At 48.0% G+C, this 22034-nt stretch overlaps 1 protein-coding gene across 11 annotated transcripts in view; it reads right to left on the reverse strand.

Moving 5' to 3' along the window:
* Nucleotides 1-22034, reverse strand: part of ATXN7L1 (ataxin 7 like 1) — a 246879-nt gene that overhangs the window by 51924 nt on the left and 172921 nt on the right. For 7 of the 11 annotated variants that reach the window (XM_086696922.1, XM_086696924.1, XM_086696923.1 and 4 more), the window contains one exon: nt 4086-4308. In XM_086696922.1, the coding sequence (XP_086553048.1) occupies nt 4086-4308 (223 nt within the window). Of the gene's footprint in view, nt 1-4085; nt 4309-7878; nt 8175-9694; nt 11067-13996; nt 14118-15144; nt 15942-22034 lie in introns of those variants that run through there. The other 4 variants (XM_086696927.1, XM_086696926.1, XM_086696928.1 and 1 more) reach the window with 4 other exon arrangements.

Consider the following 22034-nt stretch of genomic DNA (forward strand, 5'->3'; position numbering starts at 1 on the left):
AACTGAGGGTTACTGAAGGGGTCGTGGGAGGGGGGTGTGCTAAATGGGTAAGGGGCACTAAGGAATCTACTCCTGAAATCATTGTTGCACTATATGCTAATTTGGATGCAAATTTAAAAAATTAAATTAAATTCAAAAAAAATTGCCAGTCACCCAACCTTCAGTAACCATCAACTCGAGGCAAGACCCTCCACCAGCAGAAAGATTATGTCTCATTGAAAGCTCAGATTGAAAAAAAAAAAGAAAGCTCAGATGATGATTAGCACATTTTATAGCAATAAAGTATTTTTAAATTAAGGTGTATACATTGTTTTCTTTAGACACAATACTATTACACACTTCACAGACTACAGTGAAGTGTGTACATAACTTTTATATGCATTGGGAAACCAAAAAATTCATGTGACTTGCTTTATCGTGATATTTGCTTCATTGTGGCAGGACCCGAACCTTCAATATGTTTGAGGTATGCCTGTACTTCATACTCCAATGACTTCCCAGTTTAATTCATCCTCTTCTCCCCACCCTAAACTCTGGCCCTTTCTATCCTCCTCTTGAGAAAGTGACAGGACCGGTCAACATCCAGTTGTCCAAGTCTGGACCAGTCTTCTCTTGCATTGCAAGCTGTGTGTGCAATGAACACTAGAGTCCTGTGGTGTGTTCCTCCCTAGTATTTGTCCCCGCTGGCTCCTTCTGCACATGCCCACGACTGCTGCCTGGGTACAGGACGTCACCACAGCTCACCTGAATTATGCAAAAACACCCTCACTGCTTTCTGAGTGGCCCCTCAAGCCATCCTTTACACTGGGGGCAGCTCAAAGCTGCTCCTTCAACAGCCCCATGGGGCTTTCAGGATGGACTCCCAGTCACCACACCTAGCACACCCAGTGGAACTTTCTAATATGGCCCTGCTCGCCTCTCCCTGCATGCAAATACGATTGCACATTCTGGTCCCTTTGCCTGGGACCCTCTTCCCACACTCAAAATGTTAAAAACAATTGTGTTAAAATATATTTAAAATTTACCATTGTAATCCACTTTTCTTTGTCTGTATTATTCCTACTTATCCCTCAAATTCAGCTCATGTGTGATCCCTTCTGAAAAACCTTTTCTGAGTTCTCAAGCTGAGGTAGGTGCCTGTCTTTTGTGCTACAAATATCTTGGCTCTTATCCCATTGCATTCTGTGTTAGCTTATGTCTCTTTTTACAGACTCCCTAAGAGAGTCTGTGTCTTATTTAATCTTGCATCCCCAAGGCTTCAGTGTACGGTTGTACAGGTTATGCACTGCACTAGGATGTCTGATTGAGGAAGTAGGTGACGAAGACCATCAGCCAATTGTGCACTCTAGGACGGAGCTGTATCCAGGCCTTTTTCTATCTTGCACAGGGATGCCATAGGAGACATTGGGGGCCCTATGTATCCTCAGGCCTTGTTATCGAATTGGCACATAGTATTATAGTAGGTGCTAATTAAATGTTAAATTGAGTGCAGACAGGTGGATGGATGTTCTACGCAAAGGTACCAGAGGAAGACACAGTGGGTAAGCTGGGATAATGGGATGGTACTGGACGATTTAGGGGGTTTGGAGCCAGTTTGTAGAGGGTCTCTTATGTTGGGCTAGGGGCCTAACTCTTAATCCAGTAGGCAATGAGGAACCTTTGAGAATTTTTGAGAGGACTGTGACTTAGAATCACAAAATACTCAGGCTTGAAAATGGGACTCAGAGAAGTGAAGTGACTTGTTCAGGTCACACAGAAAGTTTGTGGCCAAGCCCGGGCTTGAATTGGCTTTTTTTTTTTTTGCCCCTGGCTCAGTGCTGGCTCTTCTATACTGCTCCCAGAGAAGTCTGCCTGAACGGAGGTGGAGCCCTCCCAGCCTCCAAGAAAAGTCTTCACAGCCTTCCTGAAACATACCCCTGGCGACAGAGGGCAGGGGGACGACGGGCTGGCTGGCTGGAGGTGAGAAAGGAGGACGAGGCTGCAGTGAGCCTCCTTCTGGCCCATCCCTTGTCCGCCTTCAGATCTGTCTGCTCGAAGGTGGGCACATCACCCATTAGCTTTCTGCTCTTCACAAAAGGGAAGCGTTCTGGTTTTTTGAGCCCTTTTTGTTTTGTTTTCTCCGTAAGAAGGATTTCCCTCCTTGAGACACTTTTGGTTGCTCTTCTTCGGGCCCTGGCTAATTTTTTTCAGACTCTTTCAGAACCACCTTCTGCCCTATAGCAGGTCTTAATGAGCACGTGTGGAGTTGGCTTCCACGGAGTGTGGACACTGATCTAACCCGGGGTCTCCCCGAAGGCTGGCCTCCCGCGAGAATGCTTGGTGCCGTGTCTCACCCTGCCGGGACCACGTGTATCATCGGACATCTGTGGTGTTCATGCTAGGATCTTCTGTAACTCGTGATTCTCCTTCTGGCTTATTCCTCACGAGCCCCTTGTCCAGCTCTCCTCGCCCGGTTTCTCGGTACCTCCGTTCTGGACACTGAAGCAGTGACTTTATCCTTGTCCTTTTTCAACTTCATTTCTCTAGTGTTTCAGAGAGATTGGACATCTCGACCTTTATTGCCAGTTATAAGGGCTCCGTCCTTTGGCGCACACAACAATGACATGATCGTCACATATGTATCGAATGCGTGCTCTGCTCCAGACATTGCGCTTGCTGCTTTGTAGCGCTCTTAACCCTCACACGATGCCACAGGATGGAGCTATTATCAGCTCCGTTTTATAGATGTGGAAAATTGAGACACACCAGATCAAGCAACTTGCCCAGAGCCACCCAGCTGAGATCTGTAGGCAGGTGGGGATCCCACAGCTTGTGCTTCTGTTGAGACACCTGGTGCTGCCTCTGCAAACAAGCTTGGAGGCGCTCTGCGAGGTCACTGATAAAATAGAGACTCACACTCCGTGCGAGCAGGTCCAGGGGCCACCAACCGTCACTCTCCGGCTGGATCTTCCCTAACCTGCTCTGTCCCTAACAATTCTAGAGAACACAGCTTGCCCACAAGGCCCACCTGTTTGACAGGTAACTCCCCTCCTTGACACCTGTGTCTAAAGCTTTCTAGTCTATCGCAAGAGGCTCTTTTCATTGATCTGGCATAATGAGCTCTGTACAAAGTCATCATAATTTCCAGAGAGCAGTGACAAATTAAATTGATGGATGATGTCAGTCCACAGCTTTACTAGGGATGAACTTAAGTGTAATTAACGATCATTAATAACAGAACACTTTTTCCCTTTAAATATATAAATTAGGCAGGCTCCACACTTATCCCGTCTGCCTTCACGACGCCCGACCGAGAAGGCTACAGGCTCTGTCATAAGCCCGTCCTAGGTGTTCCAAGTAGAGGCTGTCAGCATTTGAAGACATTTGCCTTTTGCTTCCTGTCCTACTTTCCAGTTTGGTTCCTGAACTGTCCAGCCCATGGGTAACCTTTTCTGACTCTTGGGTAAAGACTGAGATTAAAACAAAAAAAAATGAACCAAAAGATTCTGATGCTTCACGGGCCCCCTGCAGCTAGCTCTCCCCCACCCCATCAAAGGGGTGCCATTCTCTTTGGATTTCCTCTCTTCCTCCAGTGGTCAGCTCCCAATGACCTCTGTGCCTCTGTGAGCAGCTATTCCCTGAGCCGAGGCCTGGCTGTTTGAGGCAGGGAGGCTCACCGGGGGCCCACCTCCCAGGGCCAAGGGGCTGGCCCGTGGCCTCACACCCCCTAGGCAAACTGTTTGAGCTTTTGATGATTTACCTCAATGCTTCTCTTCACTGGGGCAGAAAATTGAGAGATGACCGCATAACTGAGGAATATTTCCCTGTTACCCTTTCCTGAGACCCAACTTGGCTCAGCTCTCAGGGATAGCAAAGTGTCCCCTGTCAGGCATATGTAGTGCTTTCAGGTCCTGGGTTCCCTCTTGGAGTTTGGGTTTCTCACCCCATCATTCCACTTCTCTGTCCCATTCCCCCCTCATTCCCCAAATTCCCAGACTCGATGCCCAGGAACAAAGCCAGAGAGTAAACATGGTTTCCTGTGGTGACAGGGACAAGGGGAGGGGTGGGGGACAGGCAGCTGCCGGCTGCCAGTGCCCGACACTCACCATGCTTTGTCCCTTGATCCCTTCGCAGAAAAGACCGTGTGCTGTTTGCTGCTGGAGGTAAGTAGATTGTCTTTGGGCGTTTTGAATGGCTTTGAGATGCTGTTGGCAGAGTTCTGGCCGCTGAGACAGGCTTTTGTTTTCACCTGTCCTAATGATGTCCTGGAATTGGAGGGTGGAGATGCTGGAGAGGGAGAAGGTCTACACATTGAACCGTGTCTTCTCTCTACAGAGGAAGAAAGAATAGAACTCAGCACAGGCAAAGAGAAAAATGCTTATCTGGCCGGGTCGGCACCCCTGAAGCCCCAGTCCTGACTCCGATTTGTCTTGACATTCGCTCCTCTCTCCCCAACAAGCAGCAATGTCATTCTGAATGTCTGTATCAAATGACACGTGAAACTAATATACCAAGGTTCTCGCAGGAGGCATTTACCAGGCTATCCTTCTGCGAAACCACTTCTATAGGATGAGCAGAGGGGACACCAGCTGTCATCAGAACACAGTGGGATAACCACACAGCCAATCCCCAGTCAGCTACTCAGAGGCCACAAGGTCCCTCAGGGCAGTGAGTAGGGCAGTGAGTAGGGCAGGACTCCCAAGAGAACAAACAGGAAATTCTTGAACCTGAACCCCTCCCACCACGCCCCCGCCCCTCTCTGCAGAAGCAGAAAGGTCTGAAGGACCAGCAGGGCTGAATAAAAGGGTCTTTGTGTGCCAGAAAGTGGCTTGGCATCTGTCCATGGGACACTGTGGCCTCTCCAGGGCTCACCAAGGTCCAGGGCCACCGCTGTTGGGCCAGGACCTGAGGGAGGGCATCAGTGCCTGAGGGAGAAGTCACAGATGTGCGCCTGGGTTTAGGTGGACAGGCACAGCCTCTTGAGGTTCCACAGAAAATCCCAGAGCTCCAGATGAACATCCTCACTTGTTCTCACTTGCTCAGCCCCTGAGAGCTCAACTCAATGGGCAGGATGAGGACACTGACCAAGAAAACAGGTGCATGGGGTAAAGTTCTTAACTGTTACAGGTCTACAGATTTGATCCAAGCTAAGGACCCCCTCTCAAGAAAAATGCATAATTATAGGAAAGAATCCTGGACCCCCAAAAGACGAAGGCTCTGAAATCCTAAGTCCCCTCTCGCTTTCTGGTGCCTACGGCAGGGCCCCACATTATCATTAGTGCTTCATTCATGTGTTGAATAAATAAATGAAATTATAACAGATGTCCTGATGGTGGTGCCTGCCTGGCTAGGTTGGTAGAACATGCTACTCTTGATCTCAGGGTTGTAAGTTTGAGCCCCAGAGTGGGTGGAGAGATTACTTAAAAATAAAATCTTAAAAAAAAAATGTCCTGATGGGAAGAACAAGAGATCACAAATCTGGACATCTGTGTTGAACGTGATAATGAACAAGGTAGAAGGCAAAGATGGCAGTCCACAGTGTCCTTCCATCTCCAAGCTGGGGATCAGCCTTTTCTCATTACTGAGACCTTTCTGGCAGTTATTCCAGGCACCTTGACCTGGGAGAAGAAAGCAAGACCAACCTGACCATCAGGAATGGGACTCTGGGGTTCCTCTGTGTTCCCTCATACCAATGGGCTGCCAGGTTGTCTCAAAGCAGATTGACTCTAGTCCTCTGATGAAGTGGGAATTGGGGGGAAAGTGGATTTTTGAGCATCATCTGGTTGTTTGGTTCTTTGGCCTCACCAGTGCCCGTAGGTTGCCTACACTGAATAACTTTACTGGGTAAGTTTTCTTCATTGAATCAGAGCTGACCTTGCATGCATGTTCAGTCCCTAGCACCATCCTGCAAGTCTTGAAAACCAAGAGCTGATCCCAGGGCATCTTTTGTGATGTAGTGGGAGAACCCTGGGCTGCGAGCCAGAGATCTAGGCTCCGACTGCAACCACACCACATTATTAAGCTTATGATCTGGACTTCACCACTTACACATTCTCAGTTTCCATGTCTTTATCTGTAAATGAAGTGGGTCCCTAGGTGGCCACTAAGGTCTCTTTCTTCTCCATTACCATAAATACAAGACATACTTACAGCAGCGCCTTCTCTTCTCATCCCTCATGATTCCTGAATATCATGGCAATAATTACAGCTGAAGTATTGAAATATTTTACTCAGGCAGGATCTTCCTTGGAGGAATTCATCCTTTGTGAAGTTGTACTGGCCTTTACGACTCCTGTGAGACAGGCAGGAAGCTGCTAGACGTCTCCACCCTCCTCACGGGTGACTGGCCAAAGAAGACCCAGAGGGGCGAAGTGACTCGCCAAGGTCAGGGCCAATGGCTACGCAAGGAATGGGCCTCCGTGCTGTGTGCAGGGGCCTAGCCAGTTCTCAGGAAGGCAGGAAATGGGGTGTACCGTGACCAAGATTTGAAGCCAGGAAACTAGGAAGTGTGGGACTTAGCATCACGGAAGGTTAGGACTGGATCGAAAGTCACCTGGTCCGATCTCCTTGCTGATGGGGGAGGTCAGAGAGGTTATCAGTCGGGAGCCTGCAGGGCAGAGCTAGTTGGGGGCAACATAACTCTGTCTGTCCTTGGGAAGTGTCCTGCTTAGCAATTTTTTTTTTTTTGGCAGGGGTTTCCAAAATTAAAATTTTATGACTTTGATTTTTACCACTACTGTTTGGGAACTTTCTTCATTTACTCACTTGCTTATCACTTGCTCAAGCTGACCAAGTGGGTAGGGGGAAAGGATGTGCAGAAACAAATATTCCTCGGCTCTGGTGGAAGAAAAGCTTTGAAAATGAGAAATTTTGTTTTGCCGAACTAAGAGTTAAAAATAATACTAGTAAGTGGAGAGAGACAAATACCATATGATTTCACTCATATGTGGAGTTTAGAAAACAAAACAGACGAGCAAAGAAAAAAAGAGACAACCCAAAAAACAGACACTTAACTACGGAAAACAAACTAATGGTTACCAGAGGTTGGGGGCGGGGTGCGGGGAGTGGGTGAAAGAGGTGATGGGGATTAAGGAGTGCACCTGTCGTGATGAGAACTGAGCGCTGTATAGAATTGTTGAATCACTATACGTACACCTGAAACTAATATAACACTGTATGTTAACTATACTGGAATTATAATTTTAAAATACCACCACTATTACTACTACTAATGCATGTAAACAAAGACCAATCACAAGGAAGGGTGCCATTATGGACAAAATGAATGAGCCAGACCAGTGATTCTAAAGTCGTCCTCTCTGTTTAGTGACCCAGTCAGCACATTCTATTGCTAAATTCACAGAAAAAAGGAAATCAACGGATATGCTTTTATCTTGGTTTTATATTTTAGTTCCATAAATTTTTCTCAGATGACCAATTGGAGAACAAATTGTGTATGAGAGAATTTTCATCAAAACTTGAAAATAGCCTTTCACCCTTAATTTTTTTTCATGTGTGATTTTGTATTGCAATAAGCAGATTAAAGCAGTATTTCCTACTTGACCCGTTCCTTATTGTTCATACCAAAGTAAATCCATCACTATTTCAAGGTATTCCACAAAGAGACCCGTACTTCTGTCCCCTGAGCTTCGAGAACAAGCTTGCCAGCCGCTGGTGCAGGCGAGAAAGGCTGTGTACGAATTTCAAGTGGGGAACTAGGGTCACCGTGATCAGAGCTTCCCCTAGGAGGCGAGTTTCACACTTCACTTGCCGAAGCTTTTGAAAATGGTAGAGCTGGTGTCCTGGGTAGCGCAGAGTGAGCGGATGTTTCAGAAAGACCCAATTCCCATTCAATCTGTGTGTCTCTAGTCTGTGAATACCTGCCTGTAGATAACTTACATGGTTTTGTCTTTTGGTGGAGAGGCGGTGGGCTGGTGATAGGAACGGTGTCTTGGTTTCTTGTAAAAATATATTTCTGTGCGGGTGCGATGTCCCAGGTAAAGTGTTCCAGATTTATATCACAATCATTCTGATACAAGTCCTCACCTGCCCTGGGATTACTTATTTTTTTCTGTTTTGGTCAAGGGAGGGCCTAAGGTAGATCCTTATACTTTTTCTAATTCCATTTGCCCTGCCCAGTAAGAGTTTATAGGACATTGTATTTTTTATTCACTATTAAAATATTTTATAGACTTTTTTTTTTTAATTAGAGAGGTTGAGAGAGTGAGAGAGAGAGAGAGCGCGCGCGCACACGATCAGGGGAGAGTGACAGAGGGGGAAAGAGAAAAGATCTCAAGCAGGCTCCATTCACACTTAGCCCCAATGCAGGGCTTGATGCCATGATCCTGGGATCATGACCTGGGCCAAAAACAAGAGTCAGATGCTCAACCGACTGAGCCACCCAGGTGCCCTTAAAATATTTTATAGACTTGAAAAAAATTTTTTAGAGAAAAAGAGGCTTTTTCTCTAATTTTTCTCATTCTTTGTTAATGTACATAGATGTATTAGCAAAACTGTAATTAATTGATATTTTGGAGTATTCTTTTTTTAACAAACATTATTCTGTTTATACATTACTAATTCCCATATACTGGTCATTTTAAATGGTGAAGTAATATTCAATCATTGCTCTATATTATTTAGCCCCTCTCTTATTATCTACTTACCATCTGGCTTTGTTTTTTTTTTTTTTAACAATATATTTAAAAAGTGTTTTAGGATTATTTCTTTGAGGTATAGTTCCCAAAGTGAAAGACTGCAATAGCTGATAGCTCTTGCAACACATTCTTTCCAGACAGAAAGACCAAACCAATCTGTTGTGCTAATGCTAATATGAGCACCACTTACCTGCTAAAGTGGAAACAGAAAATCACTGTGAGAACACACCTGTAGAATTAAGTGCCCACTACACCAAGAACAGCCTCGGTGACTGATCTTGAATCAGCAACCTCTGGTCTCACCCCTCTGTCCTCTGGCCAACACTACTAATAATTTACTAAGAAGTTCCAATATACCAGGTACTCTACTAAACTCTTGATTTATCTTACAGCATTTAATTCTTACAGTACCCTAAGAGAGATATTATTATTTCGATTCTACAGATGAAAAAAACAGCTTCAGAGACGCAAGTGTTGCCCAAGGTTACAGAACTAGAAAACATCAGAGCCTGTGATCTGATCTCTACCACCCTGAAATCTTGGAAGATGTGGCAGTGGATGGGGAGAGCCTCAGGACACCCCCTGCCCTCCCACCCACTGTGCATGGGAATTTCAGCGGGGCATCCCCGCTCCCCTAGGGAAAGGAAAAGAGACACCTGTCAGCAGTCAGCAACCCCACTCCACAACCTGAGACCTCAGCCTCAGGGTGTTGGGGACCCCAGGCCCAAAGAAATGAAAAACCAAACCCTTTTACTTTTTTTGCCTATCTACCAAAAGAAGTCCAGACCATGGCCTCGGCAGCTGGCCACCTGCTTCACCATACGTGCCTTAAGCATCCAGGTGGAACTCCAGGGCACACGGCTGTGTGGAGGGCTCGTAGACACTGCCTCCCAGCATTCTGGAAATCTCTGGTAGGTGTGGGAAGCCTGGAGTCTCCACAATCCTCTCCCCTTCCTTCCTGCGGGCCAAATCCACCGGGTTCTCAGGCAATTCTGTTTCAGAAAAAATTTGGACCTCCCCCACCTCGTGCTTGTTCACGGAGGTATTTTCATACTCACAACATCAATATCCTGCGTTGAAAACGTCAGCCCAGATGCCTCAGGAATGGCTGAGCCAGCCACCAACACCCGGTGCGGCTCCCTGTACCAGCCTTAGAAAGAACTTGTCGGGAATTTTCCAATACGGTTTTTAGGGGACCAATCCCCTCCCAACAGACTTTGAGCACCACCGTCACCTGTGGCCCGCCACGGTTGTGTAAACTCACTCGGGCTTAGGCTAGCACCTGACCTCATTTGACAGTATACACTCTCTTTCAGCCCCCACCTCTGAGGGCAGGAACTTGGCCAATCATTAGCTGGGCTCTATTTTATCAATGGATTCTATCTGCATTCGCAGCCGCAGTCAGGATGCCTTCCATAAAGGACAACTCTGAATTCCAAGGGACCTTCTTCCAAAAGCAAACGAGCTGGCAGGTGAGGCTCACGGCATAGCCCTCGGCATGGGGGAAACCACATAGGAACTGTGCTAGTTGTATCCTGCGGCCACTCAGGGAGGGAGCTAGTCCCCAGTTCACAGCTGTGGACACTGAGGCAGACTGCCTTTGAGAAGCTCTGAAGTCACAAGGCTATTAAGTGGAAGTGTGGGGGCTAGAATCTGAGCTTGTGGTCTCATTTGCCACAATTGTACTGAAACACTAAATATAGTGCTATGGTGGTTAGAGGAGGCATATTGAATCAGCCTTCCTCAGCAGGGGAGGAAATGAAGACACAGCAAAGTCAAGTGACTGGCAGGCAGAGCCGTGCCAAGCAGTTCCTATGCCAGGAGTGCTGTGAGCTCCTCTGGAGTGCCTCCTCCTTCTCAGGCCAGAATACCTATCTCTTTAAAAGACTTCAGGGTCTGAGTGGCTGGGGAAGTGCTCCTTAAGGCATGGGTGCCTGCCTCCAATTAGCTTATACGAGGTCTTTACCCTCTTCACTTCCTACGCACAGCCAGGCAACAGGCACTGTCCAGAGCACTTTGATAAATGCCACTGTGGGTCGGTGGCTCACGCCAGCTCGGTGCTCAAATCGCTCCAGGCTCTGTGTTGGTTTCTCAGTCATCTGGTCACCCTGTGCCCATTCACTCAGGAGGAAAAGGGCATTCTTGAGTGCCTGTGTGTCAGGCACCTTGCAAGCTCCTTTTACCCTTTCCAGCTCATGTAACCTACCCCACAACCCTGCAAAGTGGATGCTGTTCACCTCCTTGTTATAGACGGGGGAAATTAAAGCTTAGCGAGATTATGAAACAAGACCAAGGCCATGCAGACCTCAGCATTTGGAAGGAGAGCCCAGGTCTGGCTGGCCCAAGTGAATGCTCTTCCCATCACGCCACCCTGCTCGGATATCCTCCTCCCGCTACACCTTCAGGCAATGCAGGTTCTGCCACGATTCTTCCCCAATTTCAGAGCTGGCCTGAGACACAACCCTGAACACAACCCTGAGACACAACCTGGCCTGAGACACAACCCTGAGACACAATCTGAATTTAGATAACTTGAGATTCTCTTCATCTTCCCGTCTACAAGTATTCCCCCCCTCACCTATTCTTTTGTTGGTTATTTATATTAAGGTGCAAAATTCTGGCATCATCCACTGCTAGGCATGATGTGGGGAGTCCCAGGGACTTTCCAGGGCCCTGAAATATTTCCATCAGCCCTCAGGGATGAGCCCCCAGTCCTTACTCGGCACCGAATCTAGCTCAAAGAAAAAAACCACAGCAAATAGAGACCTCGGGGGATATAAGCACATGTACACACACTGCTGGGGTACTTTCAAGGGATGACATTTCTCTGGAGACCAACCTGGTGATAATAACAAAAACTAAAAAGGAATTCACAGCCTTTAATCTGGTAATCTGATAGTTGTAGTCTGGAAAGTACACCTCAAGAAAATAACCCCCTACCCCCCAAAAGTTCAAAGATATTCTCAGTGATGCTGTTTACAATAATAAAAAAATATCACAATTGACCTGAATGATCTAAAATAAAACAATTGAAAATGACAGGAATGATGGTTATCTCTACCTAAGGAAAGGTGTGCATGAGATAGTATGCCCAAATCCACAAGGAAATTATAAATATAACAAATAATATGTAAACATGGATCATTATAAAAACAAAAATGGAATATATATGTGTGTGTGTGTATATATATATGTGTATACACATATATATATATACACACACACACATATATATATGAATACGTGATGTAGATAGATGAGAAAAAAAGGGAAGGATGTGGGTGGACTGCTTAATAGGCTCTGTTTTGTTAGAGCTCTTTAAATCCGTATAAGAAAAAGATAAAACAAGTAAACAATAACAACTACGGCAACACTAATCCATCCTTAACCAGAGAGGGCAAAGGAGAGAACACAGGTGCAGATACAAAGGTAGGAAGGAGTAAAATGTGTTCAAGTCAACTTCATTCATTCATTCATTCACTCACTCATTCATTCATTCATATTTAAAGTATTTCCTTGACACATAACTGTGTGCCAGGCCCTGGGATATGATGGTGGAGATAAGACACTGTCACTGCCAGAGGGTTCCCTCGGGGTGGGAACACACTCTCCAAATCTTGGGCTGGCCACCACTTGGGCACCCTGGGTGGTGGAGGAAGGCTCCCCCTCAGAGGCTGGCTTCTGGCTGAAGGGCCTGAGGTGAGTGAATTGCACTCCAGCTTCACGGAACTCTGCCTACAGCCAGAGACCCGATTCTCTTAATAATATCAGGCCTTTTAGGGAGCCTGGGTGGCTCAGTCGGTTGAGTGTCCGACTTTTGATTTTGGCTCAGGTCATGATCCCAGGCTCATGGGATCGAGCCCTGTGTTGGGCTCCACGCTGAGTGTGCTTGAGATTCTCTCTGTCTCTGTCTTTCTTCCTCCACCTCCTCCCCTGCTGGTGTGCGTACTCTCTCTAAAATAAAAAAAATAATAATATCAGGCCTTTGATTGTCCTAGCTGTTTCCATGTGCCCAGAGCCAAGGTGATAGCGGAGGGGGTGAGAAGGAACCACCCGCATGGTATTAACTTCTCCATCAGAGTGACTGCCTCCCGTAACTGCCCAACATACCCACCGCACAAGCCACGTGAGTTCAAACACAAGAGCCACCGAAGCTTGGGTGGAAACTGGGGGCTTCCAGCTTTAGGATATACTTGTTGGACTCTACCTTAAGATGGCACAGCTGACATCCTCCCCACCCTTGGGGGCACCAAAGGGACAGGTGTGACAGGCAGCCAGAAGTTGGGTGAAGCAGGAAGCAGAGGCTGGTGTGTCTTTGGGGAGAAGATTCACAAGCAGGGATTCCCAGTGTCTCAAACACCTGAACAGCCGGACCGAATCTTCCCAATACTGTCTTGCGGCAACATCAGGAACCTTTCCCCGGATGCCTTGGGCTAAGCATATAAAAAAATCCTTGTCCACACCGCAAGCCAGGGAGGGAGGATCCTCATGCACAAGGTAGAAAAAGTGTCCGGGCCGTACCTATATCTCAGAGACCACTTGGTGCCGCAGAGTGCTCTTCTGTCTTGGGACAGCAGGGCCAAGGCCCCCAAATCTGTACTTTTTAAAAGGTCCCGAGGGGATTCAATGCTCTGGGCCAGCTTTGGGAGTCACAGGAAGTGCGGACCCAACACCGCTGTCTTTGGAATCAGAGAGATCTGGGCTCAAATCCCAGCTCTGTCACTCATTAGCTCTGTGACTAGGCAGATAAAATGACCCCCTGAGCCCCAGTGTCCTTACCTGTAAACGGGGGGGACAGCAATGCCCACATTATAGGATTATAAGTGGGCAGGTGCTCCCACAGCACACTGAAGCGCCCTATCTGAGCAACATCACATGTTATTACTGGTTTACCGGCCTGGGCGTCTGTCATTGGACGTACCTCGAGGGCAGGTGTCTTATTCACTCTTATCCCTGGCAGTTGGCCCTGGGTCTCGCCCTAACTGTGTTCAGTGTTGAAACGAGTGCTGTGAGGATTGGTGGTAACACACAGGAGGCAGTTACCACAGAGCCAACTCGCTTATTAGAAGATCCCCCCAACACATGAAAATGTAGATTTTTTACAAATGCAAGTAGTGGTTTTACTAAGCGGGTAGTTCTCTGCCTTCTCCCGGCCCCTGAATTAAAACCATTCCATTTACAAGAATCCTACGGGAGTGCACTGTTCAAAAAACAGAGGCTGAGCAAGGAGAGGCCACGGCTGCTCGGTTTCTATCTGTCCCGACTTCCAATTTCCACAGTGCAGGCCACAGCCTCCCACAACAGAAGGTGCAAAGTCTCCACTCCCTGCTAAGCTCTCAGTGTCACTCAGAACCACTCACCCCACAGGCTGTCGGGGTCCCGCAGCAGCCACTAATAACGGAACCGTTTCTGTTCTCCTTGGAGTGACAGTTGGCAGTGCAAACAGGAAGTTGTCTTGAAACAGGGTGTGGCTGTGCCCTGCCAATATGTGAGTACAGAGACACATTTCCCCCCCCTCTCTCCCCAGCCCCCTTCTGTTTCCCTCTGCCCCCTTCTTTGGGAGCAGAAGGTCTGAATTATTTCGGTGAACACAAAGCCTTTCACACGATTTAAGATCGACCATCACCCCCGTACAAACAAAAATCTAGGGGAGAGAGGAGTCTAAAATATAGGAAAGGGTCTGTTTTCCTACCGTCAGTCACTCACTCGGGGCACTGAGTTGGGAACTGTGGGCGTGAGCGTGTGTGAGCTTCCCCCTCGATTTCTCCATGGGCACACAGGAAACAAAACCAGAGCTGGAAACCAGGCCAGGTACCCTGCCAATCATCTGAGTGAGTGAGCCAGCCAGTCTGCCCGGGCGGGGTGGGGGGTGGGGGAGGGTGGGGGGGGGAGGGGGGCGGTGCTGGCCACCGACCTTCGCCCAGGGCCCACTGTGTGCATACACGGGACCGAGGAGCATCCGCAAGTAGGAAACAAGGAAAATCACAGGTCGCGAGTGTCAAGCAGTTTTAAAAGTTTGAGTGCAAGAGACCTGAAATATTTCTCAACACAAATTACAGCCTAACAATGACAGAAATAATTGCTGAGTAGATATATGCACGAAGTGTCATCGGGGCTGCACATAAATGCAGAGAATGGGGGGGGGGTGACGGGTGGGTGAGGTTCCCAGCGCCGGGAGAGGTGTGTGCTACAAAATTTTCCACTGTGCTCCTACCCGGGCCCCGAGGCTTGTGTCTGCAGAAGGGCTGTCCAAAATAGACTGGTCCCCAACCCAGCCTCCTACTCCTGACCTCCTTCTGAGGCAGCTCCTCTCCCCACTGCACGCCTCAGCCCTGCCTCGGCTCCGGTGCCAGCCCACAGCCCCACAGTGCTGTCTACGCTACACCTCGGATTTGCTAAGTGGACGGTGGGTTGACAGCACGCTCTGCCTGCCAGGCTCTCTCTTCTGTGACCTGGGCCCAGCCCCACGCCATCCTGTGTGGCCAACGTGCCCTGCGCTCACACTTACACATCCTGGGGAGGCAGCCTTGCCGTTTGGATAAGGAGGCTGAGCCAGTGACACGCTGGGCAACGCGACTCGTGGGAGCTGTTTCCTGGCTCCTGGCTGAGGGCCCTGGCCAGTCAGAACGCACCACTTCCCCTTTAAGAGAGCCCGCCCAGATGCGATTAGGGAAAGGCAGAAAGAAAAGCCCGGAACAGTCAGGGCTGTATCCTGAATTTGGCAGATGAACTTGGGTCTTCCTGAACTGCACACACACAAGGTGTGGTCAGACGCACAGAATCCTCCGAGGCTGATTTGAGCAGAGTCCGTGTTTGGGAAGGGCTGGGGCCTTGCCGCAGCCCCCGGGCTTGATGGCCATGTGCAAGCTGTGTGGGGGACCGGTTCCTGGAGCCGCTGTCCCCTTGGGCCTGGTCCCGGCAGTGCGTGGGAGCTCAAGCCTTTCCACTCCCCCTTCCCCCAGGGCCGACCGGCCAGATGCACAGAGTCCACTGCAACGCGTGGCCCTCCACTTTGGAGAGTAGAGACATCATTATAAAGGTTGAACTTCTGTGGGACAGTTTAATTACCAATCCCAGCAGGGAGTTTTCATTTATTCAGGATATTTGTAAAGTTGATTCCTTGGGGCGCCTGGGTGGCTCAGGTAGTTAAGCGTCCAACTTCAGCTCAGGTTCACGATCTTGCAGCCTGTGAGTTTGAGCCCCGAGTCAGGCTCTGTGCTGACAGCTCAGAGCCTGGAGTCTGCTTCTGATTCTGTGTCTCCCTCTCTCTCTGCCCCTCCCCTACTTGCTCTGTCTCTCTCTCTCTCTCTCTCTCTCAAAAATAATAAACATTAAAAAAAATTTAGAAAGTTGATTCCTTGATCTTGGCAAGGAGACTGGGGGAGAGGGATGGTTCCCCAAAATACCCCAATAGTTCACAAAAGGCAACATGGTGTATGACTCCACTGAGACGAAATATCCAGAGTAGGTAAATCCATACAGACAGAAAACAGGTCAGTGAGTGCCAGGGTCTGGGGACGAAGGCAGTGGGGAGTGACTGTTTAATGGTTATAATGTCTCTTTAGGGGTTGATGAAAATGTTTTGGAACTAGGTGGAGGTGATGATGACCCAGCACCAGGAATGGACTCAGTGCCACTGAACTGTATGCTTGAAAATGATTAATTTTGTGGGGCGCCTGGCTGCCTCAGTCAGTTACAGGTCTGACTCTCGATTTCCACTCAGGTGATGATCTTACAGTTTGTGAGAAAGAGCCCCATGTTGGGCTCTGCACTGAGCATGGAGGCTGCTTGGGATTTTGTCTCTCTCTCTCCCTCTGTCCCTCCCCAGTTCATGCTCTCTGTCTTTCTCAAAATAAATAAGTAAAACATTTAGAATGATCAATTTTGTTATGTGAATTTCACCTCAATCAAAAACACCCAGTGGCAAAGTGCATTTGGGCAACTTTATCTTCTACTGAGATCTCTCCCGTGTTTCATCCAACATTTCTTTGCAAAACCTGGCTATTACCTGATAAACCTTAAGTCAGTCCTGGCTAAGGAATACATGCCTTCTCCTAAGGAAAAATAAAAACAAGCTTTTAAGAGACAAAAGCTTTACAAGGGTCAGAGGTATGGCTCCTATGGAGAACTTCAGACCATGGGGACATTGAATCATCTAGAGACATGTCACACAACCTGGGCAGGGCCTACCTGCCTTTGTAAGATGGTCCCATGGTGGGACTATCCCTCTGGAACCGTAAGAGCATAAGAAAGAGGGAGAAGGAGGCTTCCGGGGAGAATAATTCAAGAGAACATGACTTTGGGCTTCTGGGTTCTTGGCTTCCTTTCCCCTCCTGTAGAGAGTTTCTTCCCAGAATGAAGGAGAATTAATCCATTTCTGACTGGGAGGGGGCTGTGTCGGATAGCAAAGTAGCACTGGTTTCCACAGTTGCATGTCTTTGGAATGGGGCCCATGGGAATGAGGTGGCATAACCCGACCACCTGCTGGACCCAGCTTTGCTGGATGGGGCATTAAGCCCCCTTTTCTCCATCACTTCCAGCTTTGCCTGGGGATAGTCTGCTCCCAGGGGTAAGGCTGTGAGCCTTCTCCTCCAGACCCGAGCGAGGCCAGTGGGTCAAGGGCTCATGGGTACACTGACCCCGCTCAGGGGACTGTCAGGAGGAGGCCTGCTGGATGTTGCAATGTTGCACAGATGAAAGGGCAGGCTCTATGGCTTGTGAGCCAGAGTCATTCCAGAGACAAATGTCAATAGCTTTCCTAGTCTCTGCTGAGCTCCAGGATGACCTGGAGGACAGAGATGTGAATAGCTTCCACCGGCCAACTCTCTCACAGCCCTTCGATCCTTCCGGAGCACCTTCCCTTGCCTCTTTCACCCTGTTCTCTCCTGTTACCTCAGGTGCCCAGTAGTAAGTTGGTGGCCTAAGTTCTCAGCAAACAGGTGGTTTAAGATAAAAAGATGCAATTTTTAATACTACTGTTCTAGCATCTGAGGAATAGGAAGTTTAGAACCTTAATTCTAAATACAGAAACAGGCAGGTTAAACCCAATTAAAAAATGGACAAAGGACTTGGACAGACATTTCTTCAAAGAAGATATGCATATGGCCAACAAACACATGAAAAGATGCTCAACATTGTTAGTCATTAGGGAGCAAATCAAAACCACAATGAGATACAACTCCACACCCACTAGATTGGCTATATAGAGAACAATAACCAAAGACAACCAAAAACGTAAAATGACAAATGTTGGCAAGGATGTGGAGAAATTGGAACCCTTAGGCATTGCCAGTAGCGATGTAAAACAGTACAGCTTCTATGGGAAACAGCATGGTAGTGCCTTAAAAAATTAAACATAGAATTACCACACAATCCAACAATTCTATTCCTGAGGTACATACCCAAAAGAACTGAAAACACGTACTCAAATCCTTGTATACAAATGCTCATAGCATCACTATAAACAGTCTGCTTCAGGATAACTCAAGAGTTCCCTTAAAAACCCTTCTTGGGGGGTGCCTGGGTGGCTTAGTTGGTTGGGCGACCGACTGTTGATTTTGGCTCAGGTCATGATCTCACAGTTCATGAAATCAACATGGGGCCTGCTTTGGGTTCTCTCTCTCCCTTTCTCTCTCTCAAAATAAATAAACACTTTAAAACAAAAACCCTTTCTTGGAATCACTTAAAGAAGGTAATTTTTAAGTTAAGGAGTCAGCTCACAGGCACTCTAAGATAGTAGTTCTCAAACAAGGCCAACTCAGGTCTATGAAGAAGTGTGATTGTTTTATTTTTTTAAATTTTTTTTCAACGTTTTTATTTATTTATGGGACAGACAGAGACAGAGCATGAACGGGGGAGGGGCAGAGAGAGAGGGAGACACAGAATCGGAAACAGGCTCCAGGCTCCGAGCCATCAGCCCAGAGCCTGACGCGGGGCTCGAACTCACGGACCGTGAGATCGTGACCTGGCTGAAGTCGGATGCTTAACCGACTGCGCCACCCAGGCGCCCCGAAGTGTGATTGTTTTAAACAATGTCACACACGCACACACCTGGTACTAAGGCACAGCCCCCTCCACCAGCCCCTCGTCTCTCATACAGCTATTGCTTCCATCAAGGGGATCACCATTCCTGTGATGGAATCATCATTGCCATGAAAGGCACCCAGGTCTTAGAGCTTGAGGCTGGGACAGAGTAACAGACTCCCAACAGGCCAGAAGAAGCCCCACACTTCCTTGATCCCTGCCAGACCCTTTCTGGGGTTGTTATGGCCTCCTCAGCACTCTGATCATGGTGCCACCCAGGCTTGCTTCTCCCCTGCAGACCCCAGTGCCAATGGGACCTTCCAGGCGTGCACCAGGTGAGACAGCATGGTGGTTCCATGGCTGTTGGAGTGTCTCCCCTACTTGAGCTGCTTTGCAATGCCACACATGAATCCCATTTCTGCTCTGTGGGGGTCACCTTGAACCGGTCTTATTTCCCTTCCAGGGGACATCTTGCCAAATATTTGCTCCTTGAAATCTTTCTCCAGGCAAAACACCCAGAGGTCTTTTTAAACCCTTCCTCACAAAACATCATTTTCACTATTCTGTTCTCTGGGTCCTCTTTGGCTCTACCGTCTGTCCTTCATAGACTGTGGAACTCAGATGAAAGAATGTTACAGATGAGGTCCAAGCAGCTCCTAGCTGGCTTTCCTGGACATTATCCTCCTATTAATGTAGCTAGAGATCCAACCTACATTTTTTTAGTTGTTAATTTATTTTGAGAGAGAGAGAGTGCAAATGCATGCACGTGCGAGTAGGGGAGGGGCAGAGAGAGAGGGAGAGAGAGAATCCCAAGCAGGCTCTGCACTGTCAGCGCACAGCCCAGTGCGGAGCTTAATCTCATGAACTGTGAGATCACGACCTGAGCAGAAATCTGAAGTCGAATGCTTAAAAGACTGAGCCACTCAGGTGCCCCACCCCCAGCCTAGATTTTTTATTTTTGACAATTGAACCACCCCTAAGTCTTATTTCACACATTTTTCTGCCAAGCCGCGTACCCACAGGTGTCCTTTAAAAGTGTCATCCAGGGGCGTCTAGGTGGCTCGGTCAGTTAAGCATCTAACTTCAGCTCAGGTCATGATCTCACAGCCCGTGAGTTAGAGCCCCACATCAGGCTCTGTGCTGACAGCTCGGAGCCTGGAGCCTGCTTCAGATTCTGTGTCTCCCCCTCTCTCTGCCCCTCCCCTGCTCATACTCTGTCTCTCTCTGTCTCAAAAAATAAATAAATAAATAAATAAATAAATAAATAAATAAATAAATAAAAACATTAAAAAAAAAAAGTGTCATCTGGTTGGATGTAGTCTACTGCTCTACCCATTCATGTATGCATTCACCCTCCCAAATCTGGCCCCTGAAAACTTGATAGGCCTGCCACCAACACCATTCCTCTTCCAAACCCTTGCTTATAATGTGGAAAAAGACACAGCCAAGCAGTGCGCAACATCCCCCTCCGTGACAGTGACCTGTGAACAGCACTCTTGACCATTCAGGGCAGGTGTGTCACATAGCCCACACTTCCTCCTCTTCCCTAGTAAGGATCTCAGTGACAACTGACAAGTGGGGCTACCAACAGCCCTCCTCTTACCAGTGGTGGTAATGATTAAGCGTAAGGGTCTTAGAGCGATGCATTGCACATATGGGCAATTGAATGTGGCTTTGATAACTGACAAGAAATACAATGAAAAAACACACAAACCAGGTTTTCTGATTTGCAAACTACCTCCTTACTGGCAACCAAATACAGACATTAGGCAGCTGAAATCAATAGAAGGAGCACTGGTGTCCAGGAGCTGGAGTCTCAACCCGGGCTCTCCTTCCAGAATTTCCATGCTCTGGGGTTAACAATACCTGCCTCTCCAAGGCTATAAGGAGGAGCCAATGAGATCAGGCATGTAAAAGAGGTCTAAAAGTTGAGTCAAGCCATGCATACAAAAAAGAGCAGTTTTATGATTATTACCGTTACAAATAACCCAGATCCCACCTCCTCTGGCACTCAGGCTGCCAGCACGGAGCAGCTGATTCCTGACCTCCTCTCCCTACAGCAATCACCTTCTCTTTTGTCTCAGACCAAAATCCAGGCTGGCTCACAAAGGGTCATAGATCCTCCACTAGCCTGCAGGAACACACTATCTCTCCATGGTCCCCTCGTGGAGACCAGAACCTGAGTCATCTGCAGCAGGAACCCGGCAGGTGATGAAGAGCCGGGATCCCCTGTAGCTTGACCACAACTCATCCTTGGGTTTCTGTCCCCATTGGCAGTTTCTAAGAACACCAGGCTTTGGTGGCTGCCATTCTCAGGATGGGGCCCTAGAAACTCTGCTCTGGTCTTGGCTGAGAGTGGCTGCATCCTCAGGGAACAAATGTTCTTTACTAAGAAAAGATCTTGGAGGAAAATTCTTGGAAAGGGCTACCAGAGGTCAACCTGCTGGCCCCTAGCATCTCCAGGTCAAAGATGTCCTATAGCAAGGGAAGAGGGAGGGAAGATCAATGGCCAACCACAAGTCCCTGGGGGAAAGAGCAGCCATTGAAATGGGAAATGATAACTGGCTAACTTCTCCTCTCCTAGTCCATGGAAGGCTGGTTTCCCAACTTCCACAGGGAATGAACACTGAGGGCAGATTTAAATATATATACATAGTTGTTGGCAAGACCCAGAGAAGATCATGCAAACGAATCTATTCACATATCAGGGAGTTTGCCCAGAACGGCACCAGGAGGAAGAGGCTCAGAAGGGAAGGTAACACTTTCTGTCAGATGACTTCTGGGGCCCGCTGGTCTGTGAACTACCTTTGCTCAACCCACCCTTCCAATAGCCTTCCTCGAGACGGGTGGGCTGCTGAAGTCATCTAAAGATCATAATAGAACACACTGAAAGCTAACTCAGACTTTTCACAGCCACTGGTGACTTTGTCTTGTGACTAGGAACATGTTTTGTCTTTTTCTCATTGCGTTCCCTTTGACTGTGCACCCACACAGAGAGATGGTGCCTGATTCTACACACTCACATGTGCAGGAACAAGTCACAGATGAACGTCTACATCATGGCGGTTACTGCAGTGTTCTGATGCTGCTAATGAGTGGGGCTGAGGTGGGACCAGGCTTAGTTGGCTGGTGTTATGGCCTGAATTATGTTGCCCCCAAATTCATACATTGAAGTCCCAATTGCCAATACCTCAGAATGTAACTGTATTGGCAGATAAGGCCTTTAAAGAGGTGATTAAGTTCAAATGAGGCCAGGGAGGGTGGGCCTTGATCCAATATGACTGGAGTCCTTTCATAAGACGAGAAAGAGACACTAGGTGTGTGCATGGAAGGGGTGAGGTGGGGGGGGGGGAACAACCTGATGAAGGGACAGCA

This window comes from Puma concolor, chromosome A2 (genome assembly GCF_028749965.1).
Source record: "Puma concolor isolate L17-30 chromosome A2, mPumCon1.1.hap2, whole genome shotgun sequence".
NCBI lineage: Eukaryota > Metazoa > Chordata > Mammalia > Carnivora > Felidae > Puma > Puma concolor.